This window comes from Meleagris gallopavo, chromosome 1 (assembly GCF_905368555.1).
Source record: "Meleagris gallopavo chromosome 1, MGAL_WU_HG_1.1, whole genome shotgun sequence".
NCBI lineage: Eukaryota > Metazoa > Chordata > Aves > Galliformes > Phasianidae > Meleagris > Meleagris gallopavo.
In genome coordinates this window covers 104205984-104226239 of record NC_139404.1, presented here as the reverse complement: position 1 = coordinate 104226239, position 20256 = coordinate 104205984, and the positions used below count along the sequence as shown (strand labels likewise).

At 39.6% G+C, this 20256-nt stretch overlaps 1 protein-coding gene across 1 annotated transcript in view; it reads left to right on the top strand.

The window, feature by feature from the left end:
- The first annotated feature begins 4262 nt into the window (after window positions 1-4262).
- Window positions 4263-20256, top strand: part of RCAN1 (regulator of calcineurin 1) — a 40751-nt gene continuing 24757 nt past the window's right edge. The window contains exon 1 of the mRNA XM_085242587.1: window positions 4263-4686. Coding sequence (XP_085098713.1) covers window positions 4456-4686 — 231 coding nt within the window. The 5' untranslated portion in view covers window positions 4263-4455. The remainder of the gene's footprint in view (window positions 4687-20256) is intronic.

The following is a 20256-nucleotide window of genomic DNA, read 5'->3' as shown; positions in this document are numbered from 1 at the left end:
GGAAGGAAAGAAAACGTGCTGAGGAAAAAGAACGTGTCAAGGGTGAGACTACTTTCAACCACTCCAAGAGGAAAACATGCTATATCTTGAGAGATTTGCAGGACAGGATCTGCTTACCTGAGCAAGAAGAATAGTGAGGAGGGACTCCAATATAAAACACCAAGTACTGGGAGAGTTTTTTTATAACAGCAAAGAAAAACGTCACAAGAACAAATGTATGTGAGAGAGAATCAGGCAAAGTTAAGCTAGAAATTAAACATACCTCTAACAGCATTTAATATCAGGTCAAATTGTTATATGAGATTAGGGATTTTCTTTACGTCTGCTTTCTCTTTGAGGCGTATAGTTTGCTCAAGCTGAATTTAAAGTAAAAGCAATGATATTTTTTATTCTTTATATGTTCACTTTAAGATATCTGGTTTGCCTTAATGAGACCCAGACCTCACTCTGTCTGTGGGAGGCTGTTTTAAGGGGAACATGTCTATCTGTGATAAAGTAACTGAGAGGGGCTGCTCAGCAGATAAAAAGCACTTGAAAAAGGTAAATTAAAGTCTTCACTGGGGTAGATTCTATAGAAATCTAAAGAACATGTACTCCAAGATAGTTGTAGGAAATAACAGAGGCAAAGTTCTTTGAACAGTTGGATTTCCTTGATTTGGGGAGAAAACAGTAATGGGCTTTTCCGTTCTGGCAGAATAACTGGATTTGAAGCAAACTGACAGAAAAGTGACCGGCACACTTAAGTGAGTGAGTGAGAATTTCTTCCTTTGACATTGTTAATAAAGAAGACCTTCACAAGCCAGTTGGACTGCTGGGCTTTTATGAAGTTCATATGATCTAACAAGGAAGATTAATATCTAAAATAGCATACCGTACAGTGTGTCATACTTGATTGTGGGGAAAGTATGAATATGGATCAGGTTCTTTCGACTATATTTTTGATTCAAATAGATGGTTGGGTTTATTTGAGCTTTGAATCTATTGGATTGGATGTTCATTATTGTAAGTTTAGTTATCTGGATAATGCTTAAAATGCCAAGATTTACTCTTACAGATACAAGCAACTAACAGTACAAGTGTCAACGTAAGCAGGTAACGGAGGATACGCGCTTTTGTACTTGTGGTGCAAATTATCATATCACATGAAAATATAACTGTGTTATCGATATCCCAAAATTATCTTGATTACATATGTATGTACTAGATATGCACATACAGTGAATGAATGACTACAGCATCGAGTGAATAGGCTTCTCTTCAGGAAAAATAAAACTATCTTTTCTGAAGTACTGTCACCGACATCAGTGCCATGTGTTTGAACAGCTAACTATGCCTGCTTGCATGCGGCCACTGAATAGGTGCAATGAAAATCTATTTTGAAGAATATTGAGTAAACTTATGGTTTACATGAGTGTCCAGGAAGCAAAGTCACCCACAGGGACACAAGATCTTTCTACAAATATATTCCATTTTATTGTAATGAAGTTATATATAGTCTTGTATTCTTTTTTCTTTTTCCTTTTTTTGTTTTGTTTTGTTTTGTTAGATAACGGCTTTTCACTTGAGAAATGAGCATTGTGCGCAGATACGTGTAAGATGTAAAGGTTTTTTTTGAGATGCTTTCTTCCTTTCTTTCTACCACTAGATGGTAGTGTGCGTTGTTTAAAACATTTGAACGACAGTGGGTGTGCATTTAACGATTTATTCTATGAACGCTTTTTTCCTGAGTTCAGAGAAATCATTATCGTCAATTATTCTCATTCACATTAAAGATGCATTCCATTCTCAAGGCTGAGCATTGTGGTGATGTTGTGTTTCTCTTGGCTTAGCAACTCTTCCAGGCAAAAGCATAACTTGCATTCTATTCCATTCATACATAAAAAAAAGAAAGGAGGAAATCTGGTCTGAAACCTTTAAATAAGGGAAATTCCAGCTTAATTTTTCTTCTGAAATCCATGACTGAATAAAGCAGGGAGTGGTAGTGGTGAGAGTGTTTATTTCATATTAGTGTTGTTCACTATATTTCTAGAATGTCAGTAATGCTTTCTTTCTCTGAGTTGTCTGAACTTTACAGTTCTTGGGCAGATAGGTCCTTTGACATGAAGTACTACAGTGCTTGGTATAATATGATACTGATCTCATTTAAGCTTTGGGTGATGTTATCATACAAATAGCATTAAGAACTTATTTTCATCCATTAATCTGACACCTGGTTACCATGACCAAGTGGAGGTGGATTATGCCATCAGACTTGCAGAGGCCAGATTAATGTTTTTCAAGGGCTTTTATAATAGTAAGATGGTAGATGGCAGTCATAGAAATTTACTGCTGCCATGTTTTGCTTTTTCTCTGAAAGTTTTTAAGTAAGAGTAACAACAGATTTCCATTCAGGTTCCTCTGCTGAGGTTTCTGTAAAGGAGCAGAATTCTTGGTGTAGAGAATACAGTCAGCTTATCCTCAAAATAGCAAGTGTCACCACTCAAGTCAGGAAGCAACTGTGAGAGCAAAGAAAAAGATTGACATGGCATTAGCTTCTCTAGCTGTCTAAAAAACGTAGCACTAAAAAGTTTCAGCAAGTTCATATATGCACTTCTTTCTTTTTGTAAGATACCATTTGTCTGATTTTATTGTAAAAACCGATATGAGAATACGTCACTTACAGCAGTCATGAATATATCATTTATCTATGATGAGAGCTCTGAGGAAGACTCAAATGGTTCAAGGAAGACAGAGTACAAAGTCTGAAAACAATTGTAATAAAGAGGACAGAGAATCATAGAATCATAGAATACCCCCATTTGGAAGGGACTCCTAAGGATCAAGCCTGGCTCTGGGTTCCACACAGGACTGCCCAAAGATTAGATCATATGTCTGAAAGAAGGCAAAGAAACATGTATTCTGCAAGATGTCATTAAAATTAACTGAGACCAGTAATTCATCAGTGTAAAGTCTTTGATGTGTTGGGGGAAAAAAAGGCCAACAGTGATAAGTAAAGACAGAAGATAGATAACTGTGGTATTTCAAGTAGCGAGGCCATTGTCTCTGCTGTAAACCTTGTACAGTGCAAATCAGTAGGCAACACAAAATATCCAGCTATGAAAGTTGTTAGTTTTTTTTCGGATGTTCTTTCCTTCACCAAAACGTCGCTTTGTCTATATATATATATATATATATATATATATATATATAAAGCATTTGTCTAGATCAGCTATGTTGGAGAAAGCAGCTCAGCATGAGGTAAACTCTGTTTTTCTCTGTAGGAATATGACACAAGGAAAGGTGCAGTTGTCTTTTAGAGATTTCTGGCACCAGGAAAAAGAGAATGGTTTTAAGAAAATTCCTCCTGCAGGTCCAAAGTAAGGAGGAAAGGACACAGACACTGCTTAACTCTCTAAATATTTCTACAGCTTTCTTTTTTCCTCCCTCAACTTCCTTTCTTCTGCTTGTTCTGGGAACAGTTTGCAGCAAACAAAGGGCCAGTCAGCTTGTCCTTCAGGCAGGTGAGAGAACTATGAGGCACCACACAGTGGTGACTTTTGGCTGACTGACAAGTGTTTGAATAAGTGTTCTTTTCTTCATTTTTGTTGTGTAACACTCCTGCCCTCTACACCAAGTCAGCTTTGCCCTGGGGTGCTTGCAATTACCCCCAGCCTATGGATTTGAGTACTGTGTTGTTTTGGGCCCCTCATTACAATAAAGATGTTGAGGCTGTGGAGTGTGTCCAAAGAAGGGTAATTAAACTGTGAGGGGTCTAGAGCACAAGTTTGATGGGGAGCAGATGGGGAAACTAGGATTTTTCAGTCTGGAGGAGGATCAGGGGAGGTATCATTGCTCTCCACAGCCACCTGAAAGTAGATTGGATGTTAGGAAGAATGTTCTAGGAAAGAGCGGTGATGCAGTGGCACAGGCTGCTCAGGGAGGTCGTGCAGTCACCGTCCCTGGAAGTGTTCAGGAGCCGTGTGGATGTGGCACTGAGGGACGTGGGCAGTGGGCGTGGTGGGGGTGGACGGTTGAACTGGGTGAACTTAGTGGTCTTTTCCAACCTTAATGATTCCGTGATTCTAACACTAGGTCACAGACACTACGCTCCACACTACCCCTAATGCTCTGACCACCCACCCCTGTGCGCGCAGCTGCCCCACGCCGCAGGGCACGCAGAGTCCCTCACACACACGGCTGGGAGAATGAGGCGCGCCCCCTGCCCTCAGTCAAGATGGCGGCAGCGGCGCCCGGCTTGTGCAGGCCACCTGTTGCTGCGGCGCCGCGTCCTATTGGCTCAGGCGGCGCCGTGTGCCGTGCGCGCGGGGAGCAGGAAGAGCAGGAAGGAGACGGTTAAACGCGCGCAGGGGTTAAGAAACGCGAAGGTGGGGGGGAACGGCTGCCGGCGCGAGGCGCTCGAGGCTGCCTCAGCCGCCGCCGGGCCCCGCCCCGCGGGGGCTCCGCTCGCCCCCGGCCATGGAGAGCGGTGGCCGCGGCGGCGGGAGGGGCCCGGCAGGCCGGGAGGAGCCGCCGCTCGGGGAAACGAGGGAAGAGGAAGAGGAGGCGGAGGCGCTGCCGCCACCCGAGGCCGAACCGGACTGGAGCTTCGCCGGCGGCGAGATGGAGGCGGTGGTGCTGCAGGATCTGCCCACCGCCACCATCGCCTGCAACCTGGACCCGCGCGTCTTCCAGGACGGCCAGTGCCGGGTGAGAGCGGCGACGCGGGCGGCTCTGGGCCGGCTCCCTCTGCCGGCGAGGAGCCGCCGTTCGGCTCGGCCCGGCGCGGCCCGGCCCGCTCCCGCCCCTCCTTCCCTCCGTCGTGGCCGCCGCCTCGGGCTGTGCGGGCGGGGACGGGCGGGCGGGCGGCGGAGCTGGGAGGGGGGGGGGGGGAAGGACGGGCACCGTCACTGCTCTGGCCGCGACTCGGGGAGCGGGTGGTAAGCAGGGGGCTGGGGGGTCACGGAGCTTTCCTGCCAAGAAGGCAAGGATGCGAACAGAATGACGAATCGCTGCTCCGGAGCAGGGTGGCAGCAAGCTGTCAGAAGAATGGTGTAAACTCGTTTGCCTGAAGTCTAATGCAGCTCTAAGTGTAATAAATGGATGCAACTGTTTCAGGATTGCTCCTCATCTGCGTTTTTCTTGGTGGAAGACCAAGCCAAGCTTCGTTTTTCATTCTTCTTTTACTTGTTTCATTGGTGTCTAGGACTAAAGAATGACTGAAGTCTGCCTTGCTGTAGGCTTCTCTTATAGCTCATTTTGCCATCAAGATCATATTTTCTACTGCCTTTGATACTTAAGAACACGTTTACTTTTTAAGTAGACAGAAATTAACTGAAATACGCCGTTCCTGATTTTTAAAATACTGTTAAAATAATTGTCAGTCCCTTGGTGGAAGGCAGCTAAGAGCTGTTAGAGCAGTAGCTCAATATCTTAACCCTACCAACAGTCTCATATTAAAAAGGTTCCGGAAAGTGGAATACAATGTACCTCCATCACTACTGTTACTTTTTCAAGTTCTGTAACCTCCAGTGCCAACCTGATTTTTCTGTATCGCTTAGGGCACCTGCTGGTGTGACAGAAATGGCACTCTTGTACGGATTTATCCTACTTAAAATAAATTAACTCCAAACCTGCCTGGGAAAATATCAGTAATCAATTCTATGTAGTATCTTCAGCTGCAGGTAGTAATAGTATTTTCTTGGATGGATTCTGTAGTCTTAAAATGAATGGATTGAAAATGGTTAGATGCATGACAACACAGATGCATAGTTGCAAGCCAGACCGGGAGGTACTTACATATTTAAATGGTTTTTCCATCTGTTTTGGTTCCAAAGATTCTTGGTCTTGTGACACTCTTAATTTAGATCACAGCAAAGCCTTGTGTGTCCTTGAAATTGCAATAATTTTTCTATGCTTTCTACTTTTTTTTTCTTGCCAAGAGTTGCAGCAGGAAGGAATGCAGATTAATTAAAATAATGGCAAATTAATTGGAGACTGATCATCTCGCTGTGATCTTAACTATGGATGCCTGTATGTGTGGTTACTTCACCACCACTGTTGCTCTTCAAATTAAATTTCAAAGACAGACAATAGAAGAATTATTTTGAACCTGTGTAAAAGTGATATTTATGTCCAACAGGGAGGGATATTCTTACTTATAAAACTTCAGGAAAGATTTTTGTGGCACTTGGTAGGTGTGCTGTCTTCCAATAGACTAAAGAATAGCTTACTTTTTGGCTTGCTGAACCTCAGCCATGGAATGCATAAGTTACCCCCAATTAATGCAGAGGTGGCTGAAAACAGACCACTACTTTGTATGAGAACAGTAGGTTAATAATGGACTGGGTATGTTTTCATCATGCCCTGTTGACCACCTGTCACTTGCAAAGAGAAGAGGCGGGATGAGGCACTGAGGCTGCATCTCTGTTTGAGTAGGGAAGGGGTGGATTCAACATAGTGCTGGTGGGTGTTGTGGAGAGAATAAGGTTATACTGAAATGGGAAAGAGATCGGAGCCTCCCATGCGTTCCATCCAATTCTCCATTAGCAGTTACTGATTCTGCTATCTGGGAAATGAAGGTATTTTGGTCTAGAGCGATGACTTAGTGTTTGGAAATGGTCATAGTGTAATAACTTTAAAGACTGTGCTTTAAGGAGTAAACTTTAAGAAAATTTCCTTTTTTTTTTTTTTTTGGTACAATAAGCTTAAACTAGCAAGTCTTTGCAAATTCAGTAAGGGCATTTAATTTTATCTCTGTGCTAAAGGAATAAGTAAAGGTATTGTAAAATATAACATCACAAGACATGGTATTTTTATAAATATCTATGATTTTTGTTTGTGTAATGTGTTTTCATCTGTTCTGGAAAAGGTAGGAAATTGCGTGTATGTAACAGTCTTAAAATACCTTGTCTACATAGTTGTGGATTTTTTTTTTTCCGCTCTCGTAGGCCACTTAATAATCCTGGATTGCCCTATTTGAGGAGGGTGAGACAGGGCAGCTAGGAGATGACTGGCAGCATCTATTTCCATTTTGCCCTCCTGTTTCCAGTGATTTGTGCTTGTGTGAAAGTACTGAGGGTTAGGTTGGCATGTGGCTGCAGCATTTTTTTAGATTACTGTTGCCACCAAATCATGTGGGTAGAGATGTTTAAAAAAAAAAAAATAAAAAATGAGGCTGTTCAGAGTCGATTCTTTGAAATCAGTGATTTGTTTATGGAATATTTCATTGGAAATGCTTCATTTCACGTCACTGTCACTGCTACTGAAACGCACCACCCACCCCACACTGCACTCACATCCACTGTTTGGTCTCCATAAATATTCAGCAAGCATCAATGAATGTCAGTGGGTGCCATTTTTTCCATACAGAGGAATTCATTGACACACCTTTTCTCGTACACACTTCCGTATCAAGCACCATTGTGTCAGACAGCCCCTCTGCTGCCATCAGTCTCATGGCAACAAAATGTAATGGAATATGGGTGGGGAGGTCCAACCTCTACTGCCACACAGCTGCCTCTGATGTTGCAGGCCAACATAATAAGACAGTAGGCAGTACTTTCAGATCATCCCCTGTATAGTATCTTATCAAGTGAGTTAATAGTACTAGTAAATGACAATTTCTTTCCTGTATTCTTGTAAGAAAGAATTTAAATCTCCCATGGATGTTTTTTACAGTGTCATTTTTAGTATCTTTCAGAGAATGCTGCAATACTTATTCTCAAGTTTCTTCCAAAGTACAGTTGGAGAAATTCCTATAGACATTATACTTTTGTCTTTGCTTTCACAGAAGTGTCCAGTAAATGATCTCTGGTAGAAAGCCTTTATGTGATCTTCAGGTTAGCTGATTGCCTTGAAAAAGTGCTGGTTTGATGTTCTGATACATCTTCTACCACATTACTGCAAGCTGTTCGGTAATCTCGTGTTGGCTTTATGCTTGAGAATTTCTTTTTTTTTTTTTTTTTTTTTTTTTTTTTCCTTAAAGCAGCATTTATTCATACAGCATGCAAAAGGGTTTGGTTTAACTGCATCTGTATACTCACTTAAATAACAACAATAAAGTCAGTAGCTAATTACCAGGGCCAGCAATTATGTTTTTGCCCATTTCCATTTTCCTTATCTGGTATTCATTTTTTTTTAATCTTTTTTTTTTTTTTTTTTGTGTCAGTAGAGGACACTCTGTGTTTTAAATAGAACTTCTACTGTCAAATGGCAAGTGTGGGAGGTAATAGGCTTGCGTGTATCTTGTAATCCTGGAGGGATGTGGCATACTTCAGTGATGATTTTAAACTTCAGTGCGCAGCCACAAGGGGGGCTAAATAACTTCGTTTATACCCGGGCAGTCTCTTGCTAAGTAGGTTACCTGGGTCTGTTCTGACTGCTTTCTATTTTAGCTGAACTGTAGATGAGTATCACTCGTTTAACTTGTGAGGAGGGAGAGAAATGTAAAGAGTACTTAGAAAGAACTCAGCTTGGGGCTACTGATAAACTACTCTTGGTTGTGCTTTTTGCTGCTTCTTGTTGAGTTGATGGGCTTTTTTTGTTTCTTTTGGGGGGAGGAGTGAGTGCTAAGAAACTGGAAGGTTTTCCTTGCAGCTATTTTCCTTAGAATGGCTTGAATTCCTTGCATTACTTTAAGGTATCTATAATTGCCTTAATCTACTAAATCTTTCAAGTTACTGCAAACTAACAAATATAGGAGATTTTCCTTGATGGAAAACTTGCATTCATAGATAACATTTGGTTATATTGCAATAATAGGTTTTTCTCCAGAACCTGCTAGAAAAAAAACATCGCTGAAAGCTGAACTTTTAAAGGACCTTAGCTTGATCACTTTTAAGTGTATTAGTAGGAGTAAGCCAGTCTCCTGCAAGCATTACAGAGAATGTGTCCTCACGTAACCTCCAATAGCAAGCATGCATAAGCTGAGCTGTGATTGTTATTATTATTTTTATAAAAGACCATAATAGTGCATGAAGATAAGGTCTTCAAAATGAACAGAATTCTCTGCTGTAATATAACCAAGAGGAAAAGCACTAACGGCAGATAAACTGCATCTTGTTAATGATTATCATAGCTTTACAATTCTAGTCTTCCTTCAGCTTTGTATAGTTTTAATATGGAAAAAACTTGTTTGTGAATTGATCTGAAAATAAACTCATTGTTAAATGAGCCGTGCTTCTGGAAACTTTTAATTGACTTTCAGCCTGCTGAAATAATAATGAGATGCTGAATGTATTTTGTATTAAATGCTTAGAATTACTTCTGCTTTACAGGAACTTACTCAAATATCTCAGGAATACTTACAAAACCTTCCTTACAAATTAGTACTTGGGTTTTCTGGTAATCTCTTCCTGTTTTAGTCACATGCCTGTTAATCCTTTTACTTAGTGTGTTAAACCTCTTAAGTTACATTAAAAAAAAAAAAAAGTAAAAGTAAATTTCAAGAAGGTAAATGTTTTCTACGTGCTTACATTTTTGTGACCACAGGACTGCTTTTGGTGAAATGTTCCTTTAATGAAAACTGTATGGAATCCATACTTTCCTATGTGCTTTGAAGACTCATTCTTTCTCTGCCAGTGTTGTTTTTTTTTTTTTTTCCTCAAATAATCTTTGCAGCAATGTTTATAATTCTTTCTGTTCATTCAAAAAAAAATGCACTGGCTTAAGATTGTTAAAAATCATATCCCAGTGGCCCTGTTTTTGCATTCAACAATAAAATAACTAAGCATGATTCAGGTTCAATAATAGGATCCATTTTTTCTCAGCAAGAGCAGTGAGGCAGTGGCACAGGCTGCCCAGGGAGGTGGTGCAGTCACCGTCCCTGGAGGTGTTCAGGAGCCGTGTGGATGTGGCACTGAGAGAAGTGGTCATTGGGCGTGGTGGGGGTGGGCTGATGGTTGGACTGGGTGAGGTCTTTTTCAGCCTTAATGATTCTGTGATTAAAAAAAAAAAAATCTTCCAGGATGAAAGTTCTTGTGGTAAATTAAAGATCCAGAAGTATTTAGCTGCTCTACTTCCAGATGATACAAGTTTATTCTGCAGCTATTAACAATTTAAGACAGACTTCTGAGTGACTCCAAGTCTGGAGCCCATATAAATGCAGTGCTTTGGCTGATGTGATAATCTTTGATGTTACTGTAGAGCATAATATCATACTAATGCAGTTTTATGGCTCCTGGGATGCATCCAGTCTGCTAAGTGCACAAGCAGAACTCCTGAGAGTCATTGGGATATCTAATCACCTGGGAATCTTTGGAAAAACCTTGTCTTATAAGCTGGCGTACTTTATGAATAATGTGAGCATTTTGTACTGTATATACAGTTTATATGGAAATCTTGGTAATAGTCATCACGAGATGACTGTTTGGTTATAGATGATGTCTTCAGTCTTCTCACCTGAGTAGCTTTTTCTGGCCTTGTGAGCCCAGACAGACTTTTCTACTTGCTCTTCTCAGTGCCCATGTGGGATTCTGCTTTGGTTCCCATCACAAAGATGACTTGGAGAAATCGTCTTTTGAGCCAAATACTCTTTCTTCAGCTGGAGTAGAAGGGGCTGAAGAGACTGTACAGCACAAAGATGTTTGTTCAAGCAGTGCTAGACTGCTTTATCATATACTTGAATTTTGAACCATTGAACAGCAATTCAGATGGCTTCCTTTAAATATTACCCACATTTAGTTATCCTTGTGAGAGTACGGATAGTGCCGTGAAACAATAGTAGAGGTTGTGATTTCACAAGGGGAAGGCAAATTACTTCTGCTTCTACAGTTCTGGTTTATTCTGCTGTCTTCAAAGCATTTCAGAGTGCATCATACCTGAATACTGGTTGAAATTTTGATTGAAATAAGGTACTCACAAGAAACCTCATGCTGCAGCTTGCAGTGTCTTGATCTTGTTCAGAGGAGATATTTGGAGCAAATGAGGTTGATATCACACTTAGAGGCTTTGTAGGTCACCTAGGTCAGGGGAGAAATGTAAAATACTTATTTCTACATCTGATGCTCTGGTACAAGTGAAGTCCTTAAAGTGCAGCAGCCATCCATCCATCCTACTCCTCGAGCAGTGATGCAAGTCCCTCCGTATGTAGAAATAAAATGGAAGTATGTCACTTATGTAATATTTTAAGGAAAGCCATATCTGTAAGGTGAAAATAAGAGTAAGTGACATTCATATTTGGTGTGTTTGGCTATAAATGGGAAGTTTTTCAGCAGTGCTGCACAAGATGGTTTTTGGGTGGCTTAGAATTACTTTGCACAGAGTAAAAATAAGTATTTTAAAACGGTCATTAATAGCGTAGGTACTGCAAATATTAAAGAAAGAAGTTTAAAGAAACTTAAACTTTAGTTTTTCTTCAGAATCAAATGGAAGCCTTGAGGAGTTTTGTCTGGTTTAAATCACTGTGCTCCGATCGTACCAATAAGTTTAGTATACGTAGTAATGCTACAGAGTACATTTCCTTATGTTCTTTGTTATTGATGTATTTCAGGAACAAATTAAGATCTGTTCTCCAGAAATTTCCTGTAAAAGGAAAGTGTAAAAATAACTACAGAATATTAGGTGTGGTATGAACTTAAAATCATCCCAATTACCTCTCAGGAAGACGCCTTAAGATTTGCTGGTGTAAGCAATAATGTTTATGTTAATTGGTAACAACTAAACTCTCTTCTGCAGAGCAGGCTTAAAATTATAAATATGCTCTTTTTGACAGCAATCATAGGGAAAGCTTAGGTCTCCAGCAGTTTGTTACTGAAGATAATTGTTCAGTTGATGACACTGCAATGGAAAATGTTTGTAAATGTATATACTTTTAATAATGTTGTTCTTCAATAAAAGGCTTTCTGGTCATGGGTGAGTGTTAGAAAAGGTTGGAAAGAAACCCAGTAAAGCGTTTAAAAAAACAGGTAAACAAATTGTGAAGTTCAAATCGTGAAGTTGAAAGCATGTTCAGACTTCAGCACATGAAGTACTAAAAGAAAGCCTAAATTAATGTTATTTCCTGGATGTGAAAATATACTGTAAATCCTAGTGCATGATGTTTCTTTTCCTTTCTTTTTCTGAAATTGTATTCCAGTTATCAGATGTGTCACCTTCTTCAATAGGGATAATAGGTAGTTTTAGTTGGAATTGGTTTAGGTGTTTTCCTCTTCTTCTAAGTATGTTTCTGTACTTCAGACTTTGCATGGAGGTGCTTCTCAAGTTCTTGTCCTGTTATTGCCTCTTCTGATAAATAATCCACAAGCTGTTTGACATGGGTGTAGCAGGTAAGATACAATGTCAAAGAACAGTTTCTGAAGCTTGTTAATATTTTCCACAGACCGGTTGATAGAAACAAGGGAATTCAAAGCCCCTTTTATAGTGAGACTTCAACAAGGTGAAGTAATCTCAAAAGTGCAATTTATGGTTTGTTTGTGCTCTTCCCCCCCCCCTTCCCCCCATGCCCCTCACCCCCAAGACTTGATACAACAAATGATAATAGTACCTCATAAATGGAGTAACATAAGGACTTTGCTTTCCTTGTGACGGGAGCTTTATAGACACATCTGGCCTCAAAGGAACTAGGAATGGCTTTATAATTAGTTACGGGTTTTTCCATTCAGATAGCCAGAACCTGCTTGCACCTCCTAATGGAAACTGCATTTTTAAGTTTGAAGAGATCATTCATGCAGTATTAATTATTGTAACCTGGTATTTATGAAGGATTTGCAGACTTAAGGGGAAAAAAAAAAAAAGGGCTCCATCACATTCTACAGAATGTAAAGAGCAAAGAATTTTCATTCCCATGGGAGAGGGGAGGTGTGGGAGTAAGCCACCACACGAAAAATTTCCAGCATAGAACATACACTGGAAATAAATTAGTGAAGCTGAAATATCCAGCTGTCTTTAGTGAACCCGAAGTGGGAAATGAGGTCTCAAATACAATTATTTTGTGTGTGTAGTGCATAATTAAACCATTGATCTCATTGCCCTAGAATGTTAGAGGCCAAGAGCTTAGTATTAAGAAAGGAGTGGAACTGATTCATGAATAGTAGCCATCAAGCACAGTGATTAGGGTATAACCTGATCCTCAAAGTTTTTGATTTGCTATTGCAAGAATTAGTTGGGAGAAATCTGTTTACCTGCCTTTATACTTCTTTTCTCTACTTGCAAGCGTTTGTTACTGCCAGAGATAACTAGAAGGGCTTCTCACTTTGTTAGCTCTGTGAATCACTAGTACTGATAGCACACATAAAAGCAGAGCTTTTATCACTAGATTTCATTTATTAAAAAAAAAAAAAAAGTAACTTTGTCTAAGATAAACTTCTTTCACGTTGTTGCAGATTTTCAGATAGTTTTGAAGCTAATAATTGAATCTGACACTGATAATTGTTTTTCCTCTTTGGAAGTTTTCTTTTTTGCAGTTATTTTGATGTTGGCTGACTTCCTGGAAGGAAAATGTGCTTTCAGCTACTGTACTAAGAGTAGGTTGCTAGCCTCATGAGTTGGATTTTGGTTGCTTGTTGTTTGTGAAGTACAGAAGATATAACAGAAGAATGAAAGTCCCTATAAGATGTGAGATAATGTGTTTTTTGGGGAGATAATTGTGACCAATTCAAGAGAGTGCAATAGGAGAGATCTGAAAGTACTATGATTACTTCTTCCTATGTGTATTTAGCCTGACTGAAGGATGTTTTTGAATGTGTAAACTTTTGAGCCATTTAACAGAAGACTGGCGAGGAGAAGAATAACCTGCTTTTGACACTTCTGTCCTGAAAGTTATGTTAAGATGTTGCCCCATTGAGATGGTGGGAAGGGCTTTCCTGAGGAATACATAGAGGATGCAATAAAAGCTTAATGTCCTGTTTTTTTTAGCTGCAGATAGTTATGCTGGATTGTACTTGGAGCGAAGATAATGGCGAGATAAGTACTGTTTGAACGTTAGATTTGTGTGTGTATTCATTACGGTAATCATAATCTTGGTATCCTTAGGACAGGATGCCAAGAAATGCCTTTTCAGATGCTTTATAGGCGTGTCAAACAATAAGTTTGTTTTCTTTTGTTAATGGAATGCCATTCTGGAAGTTTCTGTGAAGGTTTGGGCTCGCTTTCAAAACAAAGGTTTGTCTGGATGGAAAGTACTTCTGAAAGTCAGTATGCTTTCCAAGGCTGAAAGGTGTGGGGAATAGTTCCTTCTTCTTTTGTACTGTTTCCTTTCTCTGTAGAGTTAGGAAGCTAGCACAACAGAGCTAGTGAACTGCCAGTAAATTCAAGCTGTATTGTAAGCAATTGGGTTCTGAATTTTGTAAGAGAAAAAGCCAGTCATAATCCAGTAGTTAGATAAAACACATCATTGATGGGATTACCAGTGAAGTTGTGGCTGCCCCATCCCTAGAAGTACTGAAGGCCAGGCTGGATGGGGCTTTGAGCAGCCTAGTATGGTGGGAAATGTCCCTGCCTATAGCAGGGGTGTTGGAACTGCCTGATCTTTTAGGTCCCTCCCAACCCAAACCATTCTGTGCTTCTGTGAAAATGAGAAAAGGAGCGCAACCTGACAGTTGTAGATGCTAAACCCTCCCAGAGGTGGGAGATAATTAGTAAGTTGTTCAGTGCTGGTGGTCCTGCTGGGAAGAGGCAATAGTAAGTTATCCATTACCCTGGAAAGCTGAGACTTCTTTACATCTAATAGTGGGAGTATGTATGTAGTAGACTAGACTGGTTTGCCCTGTTTGGAGGGTGTAATTAAGTATGGGCAAAGGGAGAGAAGATTTGGTAAGAATTAGAATGCGTATGTCCTGAAGATTGTGATCTTATTAAATGAGATGTTTTCTTCTGTCCAGTGGGAGATGCATACTTGTAAAGTATTGCACAGCAAACTTCTGTGTGTGGCTTGTGAAAGCTAAGGGGAATTGATGGGAGCCCATTCCTGGTACTTTTCCAGCTGCTGATAGATGTGGAAGCGTCTTTGCAGGATAGATTTATTTATTTATTTACTCGATTTCCTGTAGGTATGCTTCTTGGCACTTTGGCTGTATTGCTTCAAGCTGATAGCAAAGATCTGTTGGCTAATGGAAATAGTGATTAAGGGCTTGAATTTTCCTGAGGCTCCAGAGTGATAGTGAAGCAGCTGCTGTTGCAGTCAGTGGAAAGTATGAATAACTCCTGCTGGGGGTTGTATAACCAAAAGAATAAATTGGATTGGATCAGACTAGGTTAAATCATTGACTTCTGACTATTAAAAATGCTGTTAGCCTATGTGTTCACGCCTCATTACAACATATAATTTAAGGATGCTAAATAAAGCCCACCTATTAGGCATGAACAGATAAAGCCTTTGCATCAAGAGTCAGATACCTTTCTCTTGAGAAAGGGATCTGGGAGAAGGTCAGTTACCTGTAAGGTATATAATAACTTCAAACTAACTTTTAACAATTTTTAAAAGCAGTGTGTGTAACCTAAACCCTTAGCAGATGAAGTGCATCTGTTGATAGGTGTTTTTTGAAGAGATTGATCTTTAACTACTTGAGATGCAGCTATGTCTCTTGTTTCTTCCCTGGTGAGTTGCAATAAATAAATAAATAAAATCCAAAAAAGAAGCTTTGTTCGTTGTTCCTCTCTAATATCAATAAGAAGTGTTCATCTCCCCTGCTCCATGAAAGCCAGGCATTTCAGAAGGAAGAGGGAAACAGAAAATACAATGAAATCTGGAACCTTACACAGAGGAATGTTGCCCCATCCCTGGAGGCATTCAAGGCCAGGCTGGATGTGGCTCGGGGCAGCCTGGTCTGGTGGTTGGCAACCCTGCACATAGCAGGGGGTTGAAACTGGATGATCTTTGTGGCCCTTTTCAACCCAGGCTACTCTATGTTTCTATGAACCATACTTGTTTTTTCAGCAATATTAGTTGAAGCATAAGTTTATAAACAAATACTGTTGCTTTGAATATCCAGGAAGTTAAAGCAGTTTCAGGAGTTATTTTTTAAAGATGATCTTTTTTTCCCTTTACACAAAGCAGGTGTGTTCTTTCCATCTGAACAAGGAAAATGACTGCATTCTGAAAGCTCTATTGTTAAGTACTGCAAAAGCTTGAAATACCACTGCTTTTTTTTGTTGTTGTTACCAGTGGCGTTTCAATAGCAAAATTACCCTGAAGGATCTAGGATTAGGTCAGATGGTCATATGTTATTCTGCGTGTGAGAGCTATTGATGATGGGTGGATGTTTGGACTGGGTGATCTTGTGTGCCTTTTCCAACCTTGCCAATTCTAGGATTCTGTGTTTTTTAATGTCTCTGTTTCTGTAAATGGCTAAAATAATTGAGCCCTTGTGTGGCTGTTCTGTGCCTGCTGCAATGAAAGGGTTAGTTATGTAGGAAGCTTCACAAACTTGGCAGACAGATTAAATCTCTTTGCTGTTAAAAAGCCGTAATCAATATTATTTAGTAAGGTCGGAAATATAAGTTATATAATTTATCATACCTTGTACCATGTCATTAGCTTAATATGCCTGAGAAAATTACAGAATATTAGACATTAACCTTGGCAAAAATACATCTGATTTAAGATAAAATCCAGCCTCTTCTGTGGCTCATTTTATTCTCTTTATCAGAATATTTTAAAAATGCTTTTGAAACTTCTTGAGTATGCTTAGTGTGTTCTTAGAAACATGATCACTAATTGCAATTATATTGTTCTTCTGCTACCCACCCAGAACATTCTTGAAAAATATTTTGAAACCATCTCCCATTCTTCCTTCACTGACTCCAGTGGAAAATTTCATTCTTTAAAGTTCAAAAAATACCAGCCTGCTTCTCCACAGCCCTTGTGGTTTTCTAAAGACTCCTGAGTTATACTCTGCCTTCTTTTCCCCTTTATTTTTCCCTTGTTCACAGAGAGCACAAAAGAATGGTCAGAAGATGAATGCAGTAGAATAGAAAACTTGTACTTAGCTTTGATAATCTTGCATCTTTAAGTTATGCAAATGTTATAAAGAAATAGTCATTAAAAAAGCACCAGAATGTATGCTGCTTTCATACAGTTCAGTCCTCACCTTTCCCAACCTTCCTACTCCTTCAAGTAGTAGTTTTGGCATAATAATGATGCATTTTTCATGGTAATAAATCACAATAAGTAATCGCAAGCACTTCACTGAATTATTCATAATTATGGTTATATCTTCGGTCAGTATTACATAGCTGGTACCTGGCATAAATGAGGGAAGAAAGGAGGAGGGGGAAAAAAATTGCGGGAAAAGGTTTTGGGACAAATCCTGTTTTTACTTGTTGGAAGTGATGGCTTAACACCTAGAGAAAATACACATTCATGCTGCATTTAAATTAAACCCAAGGTAATATCTAGATTTAGCTTCATCCTTTAACAATAGTAGTCTTTCAAAGGACCAATTGTTTTACTTACATAAAATTTGGTGCATGAAGGTGACTGAATTTTAAATATAAAGTATGTTAAGTGCATCAGAATGGTACCATTCGGGTGAGTGGAAATGCCCCACACTCCTACTTTGCTTTTAGAAGCCACAGAAGCCACAGAACTGAAAGTGAGAGGAGAAGGTTACTCCTGATGACTGCTGTATGAGGGAAGTGCTGGTGAGTTAGGCTGCTCACTGTGGCTGCATTCCGGCACATGGACTTAAGAACTGTGGAAGAGGCCATTCTGTTCAAGCAGTTGTTCTGCTCACTGCTGCCCTCATCACTGAGGCAGAGACTTCACATTTGAAGACCCTGAAGTGGGCAAAGTAACAGGGCTGTAGCTGTTTATCTGTTGCAGGCTTTGAGGTTCAGGTTTGTGTTTTTTTTCTTTATTATTATTTGTTGTTGTTTTTTTTTTTTTTTTTTTGCTTAATTGCACAGCTTAGTTTCTAAGAAACACATAATAGAATTGTCATCAGATTTTTGCAGCATTCCTAGCATAAAAATTCTTAATTTTTAATCACTGCTGTGGATTCACTTTTTTTCTCCGTAATACATAAAAGTTCAGGAGTTATGTAACACTGCTAATTGAGGAGGTTTTCTCTCTGAAAATGTTCTGATCTAGCTGTTTATTTAAGTAGCGGACTTTTGCTAAATTAGGAATATTTTAGGGACCACCCTACCGTAGATTACTGCAGAAGTCAAGGCAAGAAGTAAATAGAAAAACTGGACAGTTGAAAACAGCCATAACTTGCAATATAGGCACTTGAAGTCTCGTGACATAGCTGGGACCTGAATTGATGGTGTTCACAATGTCCCTAGGTCTGGAAATCAGATTACAGCACTGATACCTGTTTTGGTGTTGGTGATGAGTTCTTTCCCACAGTTCATTTGTTCTTGAAGTTATTTGTATTAGACCTGTTCTCTTAAATGTCATGATAAGTAACGAAGCAGAAGGCATATGATGTTTTAAAAAGTAAAATCTAACCTAGTTTCTAAATGAAAATCCAAGGTGATGGAAGAACCAGACTAAATGATAATAATTAGCTTCTGATCTCTCAGTGGTTATTCATCAGCTGGAAAGTAGAAGTTTAAATCTCTGAATCTCTGTTCTCTTTGCTTCCGTATCCCCCTTCCATAGAGAAAGCCTAAGTTAAACTCCAGAAGCTCTCTGATGCCTATAGTTTAACCGTAAGTATTGTAAGTGTACTTGTTCTGTTACTTAATCCTGAAATATTGCCCAAGTATTATTGTGACAAATCTAAGCTTTAAATAGGAGGTAAAAGATCCCATGCAAGTGGAGCAAAAAGAAAACAAAGAACAGCTGCAGAACTTCACTGCTTCAAAACCATGCTGTAATAAGGCCGCTAAAAGATATAACCATCAGTGGCTTGTGCTAATGTAGCTCAGAAGTGCCGGGACTGTGTCAGTGAAGGAACCTTGGTCCCTTTCAGGCCCTTGTGCAGCAGGGCAGACCTCTGGCAGGAGAACCTGTGGCTTCTGGCACTGGGGAGTTGGCAGAGTGCTGGGTGCCAGTTATGCTGAATGGGGGTGTTGTTTGGGGAGGTCAGCTGTTTTCTTTATGAACAGCTGGGCATATCTAGTAGGAGTAAAGACTGGGAAAACTGAGAAGTTGTCTGTGATACCCCATAAGGGTTTAGGGGGAGAATAGTTCTTAGATCTGTGAATGTAAAAACAAAGTATGATCGGGGCAAATAAGGGCTTTAAAAGTCTTAACATGGGAACCCAAGCAGGTAGTTCTAATTCTCATTGTTGAAGTGGATAGTCTTATTTTTAACAGATTGTTGGTGGGATACCTAACCTTACTAATGAACAGAGAGACTCGATTGTATTTATTTTATTGGAGCCTCACCCATATCGAACAGTAAAGGAATTACTGTAATTGCTACATCCTGCACTTGTGATGTGATTGATGTGATTATAGGCAAAACAGCTTGCAGTGCAGTAATTTAAAAAAGAACTTTTCCCAAGTATTACTGTGAGTTACTGTGATTTATTTTTCCCTCTTTGCCAGAGGAAAAACATACCCTGGGAAGTTTTGTTACTGCATGCTGATTTATCTTTAATGTAACTGATAATTTCTGATGGAGCATTAAAGCAGACAGCTGATTCTTTCTTACAGTTGACAGTGCAACTTCTCTTGTAAATTCACAAGACTCTCATTTCTTAAGAGAATTTTTTTTTCCTCCCCACATCTTTTTTTTTTTCCCAACGCATCTTCACACATTATTGTTTAATCCCTCCCACTTCTGTTTTCACTGACTTCTATGGTTAATACTTTGCATTACATATTGTCTAATTTGAAGATTATGTAATTACTTTGTATTTAAATTTGCAAAACCTTTCTGACATTTAGGTTGCATGACGCAGAACTGGATATGCTTGTAAGATTTCTTGTTCGGGTTTGAAATGTCTGCTGAAATTTTCTCGGTTGGCTATACAAACAGCCAAGGTACTGCTTTTCTTAGAGGCCATCAAAACTAAGTGACTTTCAGAAAGGACCTTTGTGTAAAAATAGTGCTTATGAAACTGTAGCTCCTAGAAGAGTATGTATTAATTGCACACAAACTGTTCTTATGAAGAATATTTGAATACATCAGGGTTTTTCTCCTCATAGTAAAACTTTGTGAAATAAACCATTTAATCTCCAAGCTTTTTACAGAAGTAGTATAATCGAGACATAATTCATCTGGAAAAGCGATAACCCTTAACTGTTCACGTGGGAAGGATGTCTTCATTTCTGTAGTTATTTAAATGCTAAGTATACAATGGCAGTCTTTCCTTTGACTAAGGCTTTATTGTTGCAGTGACTTATTGAAGTTCCTCAGAAATATCTTGGAGAGTGGCAGTCATAGC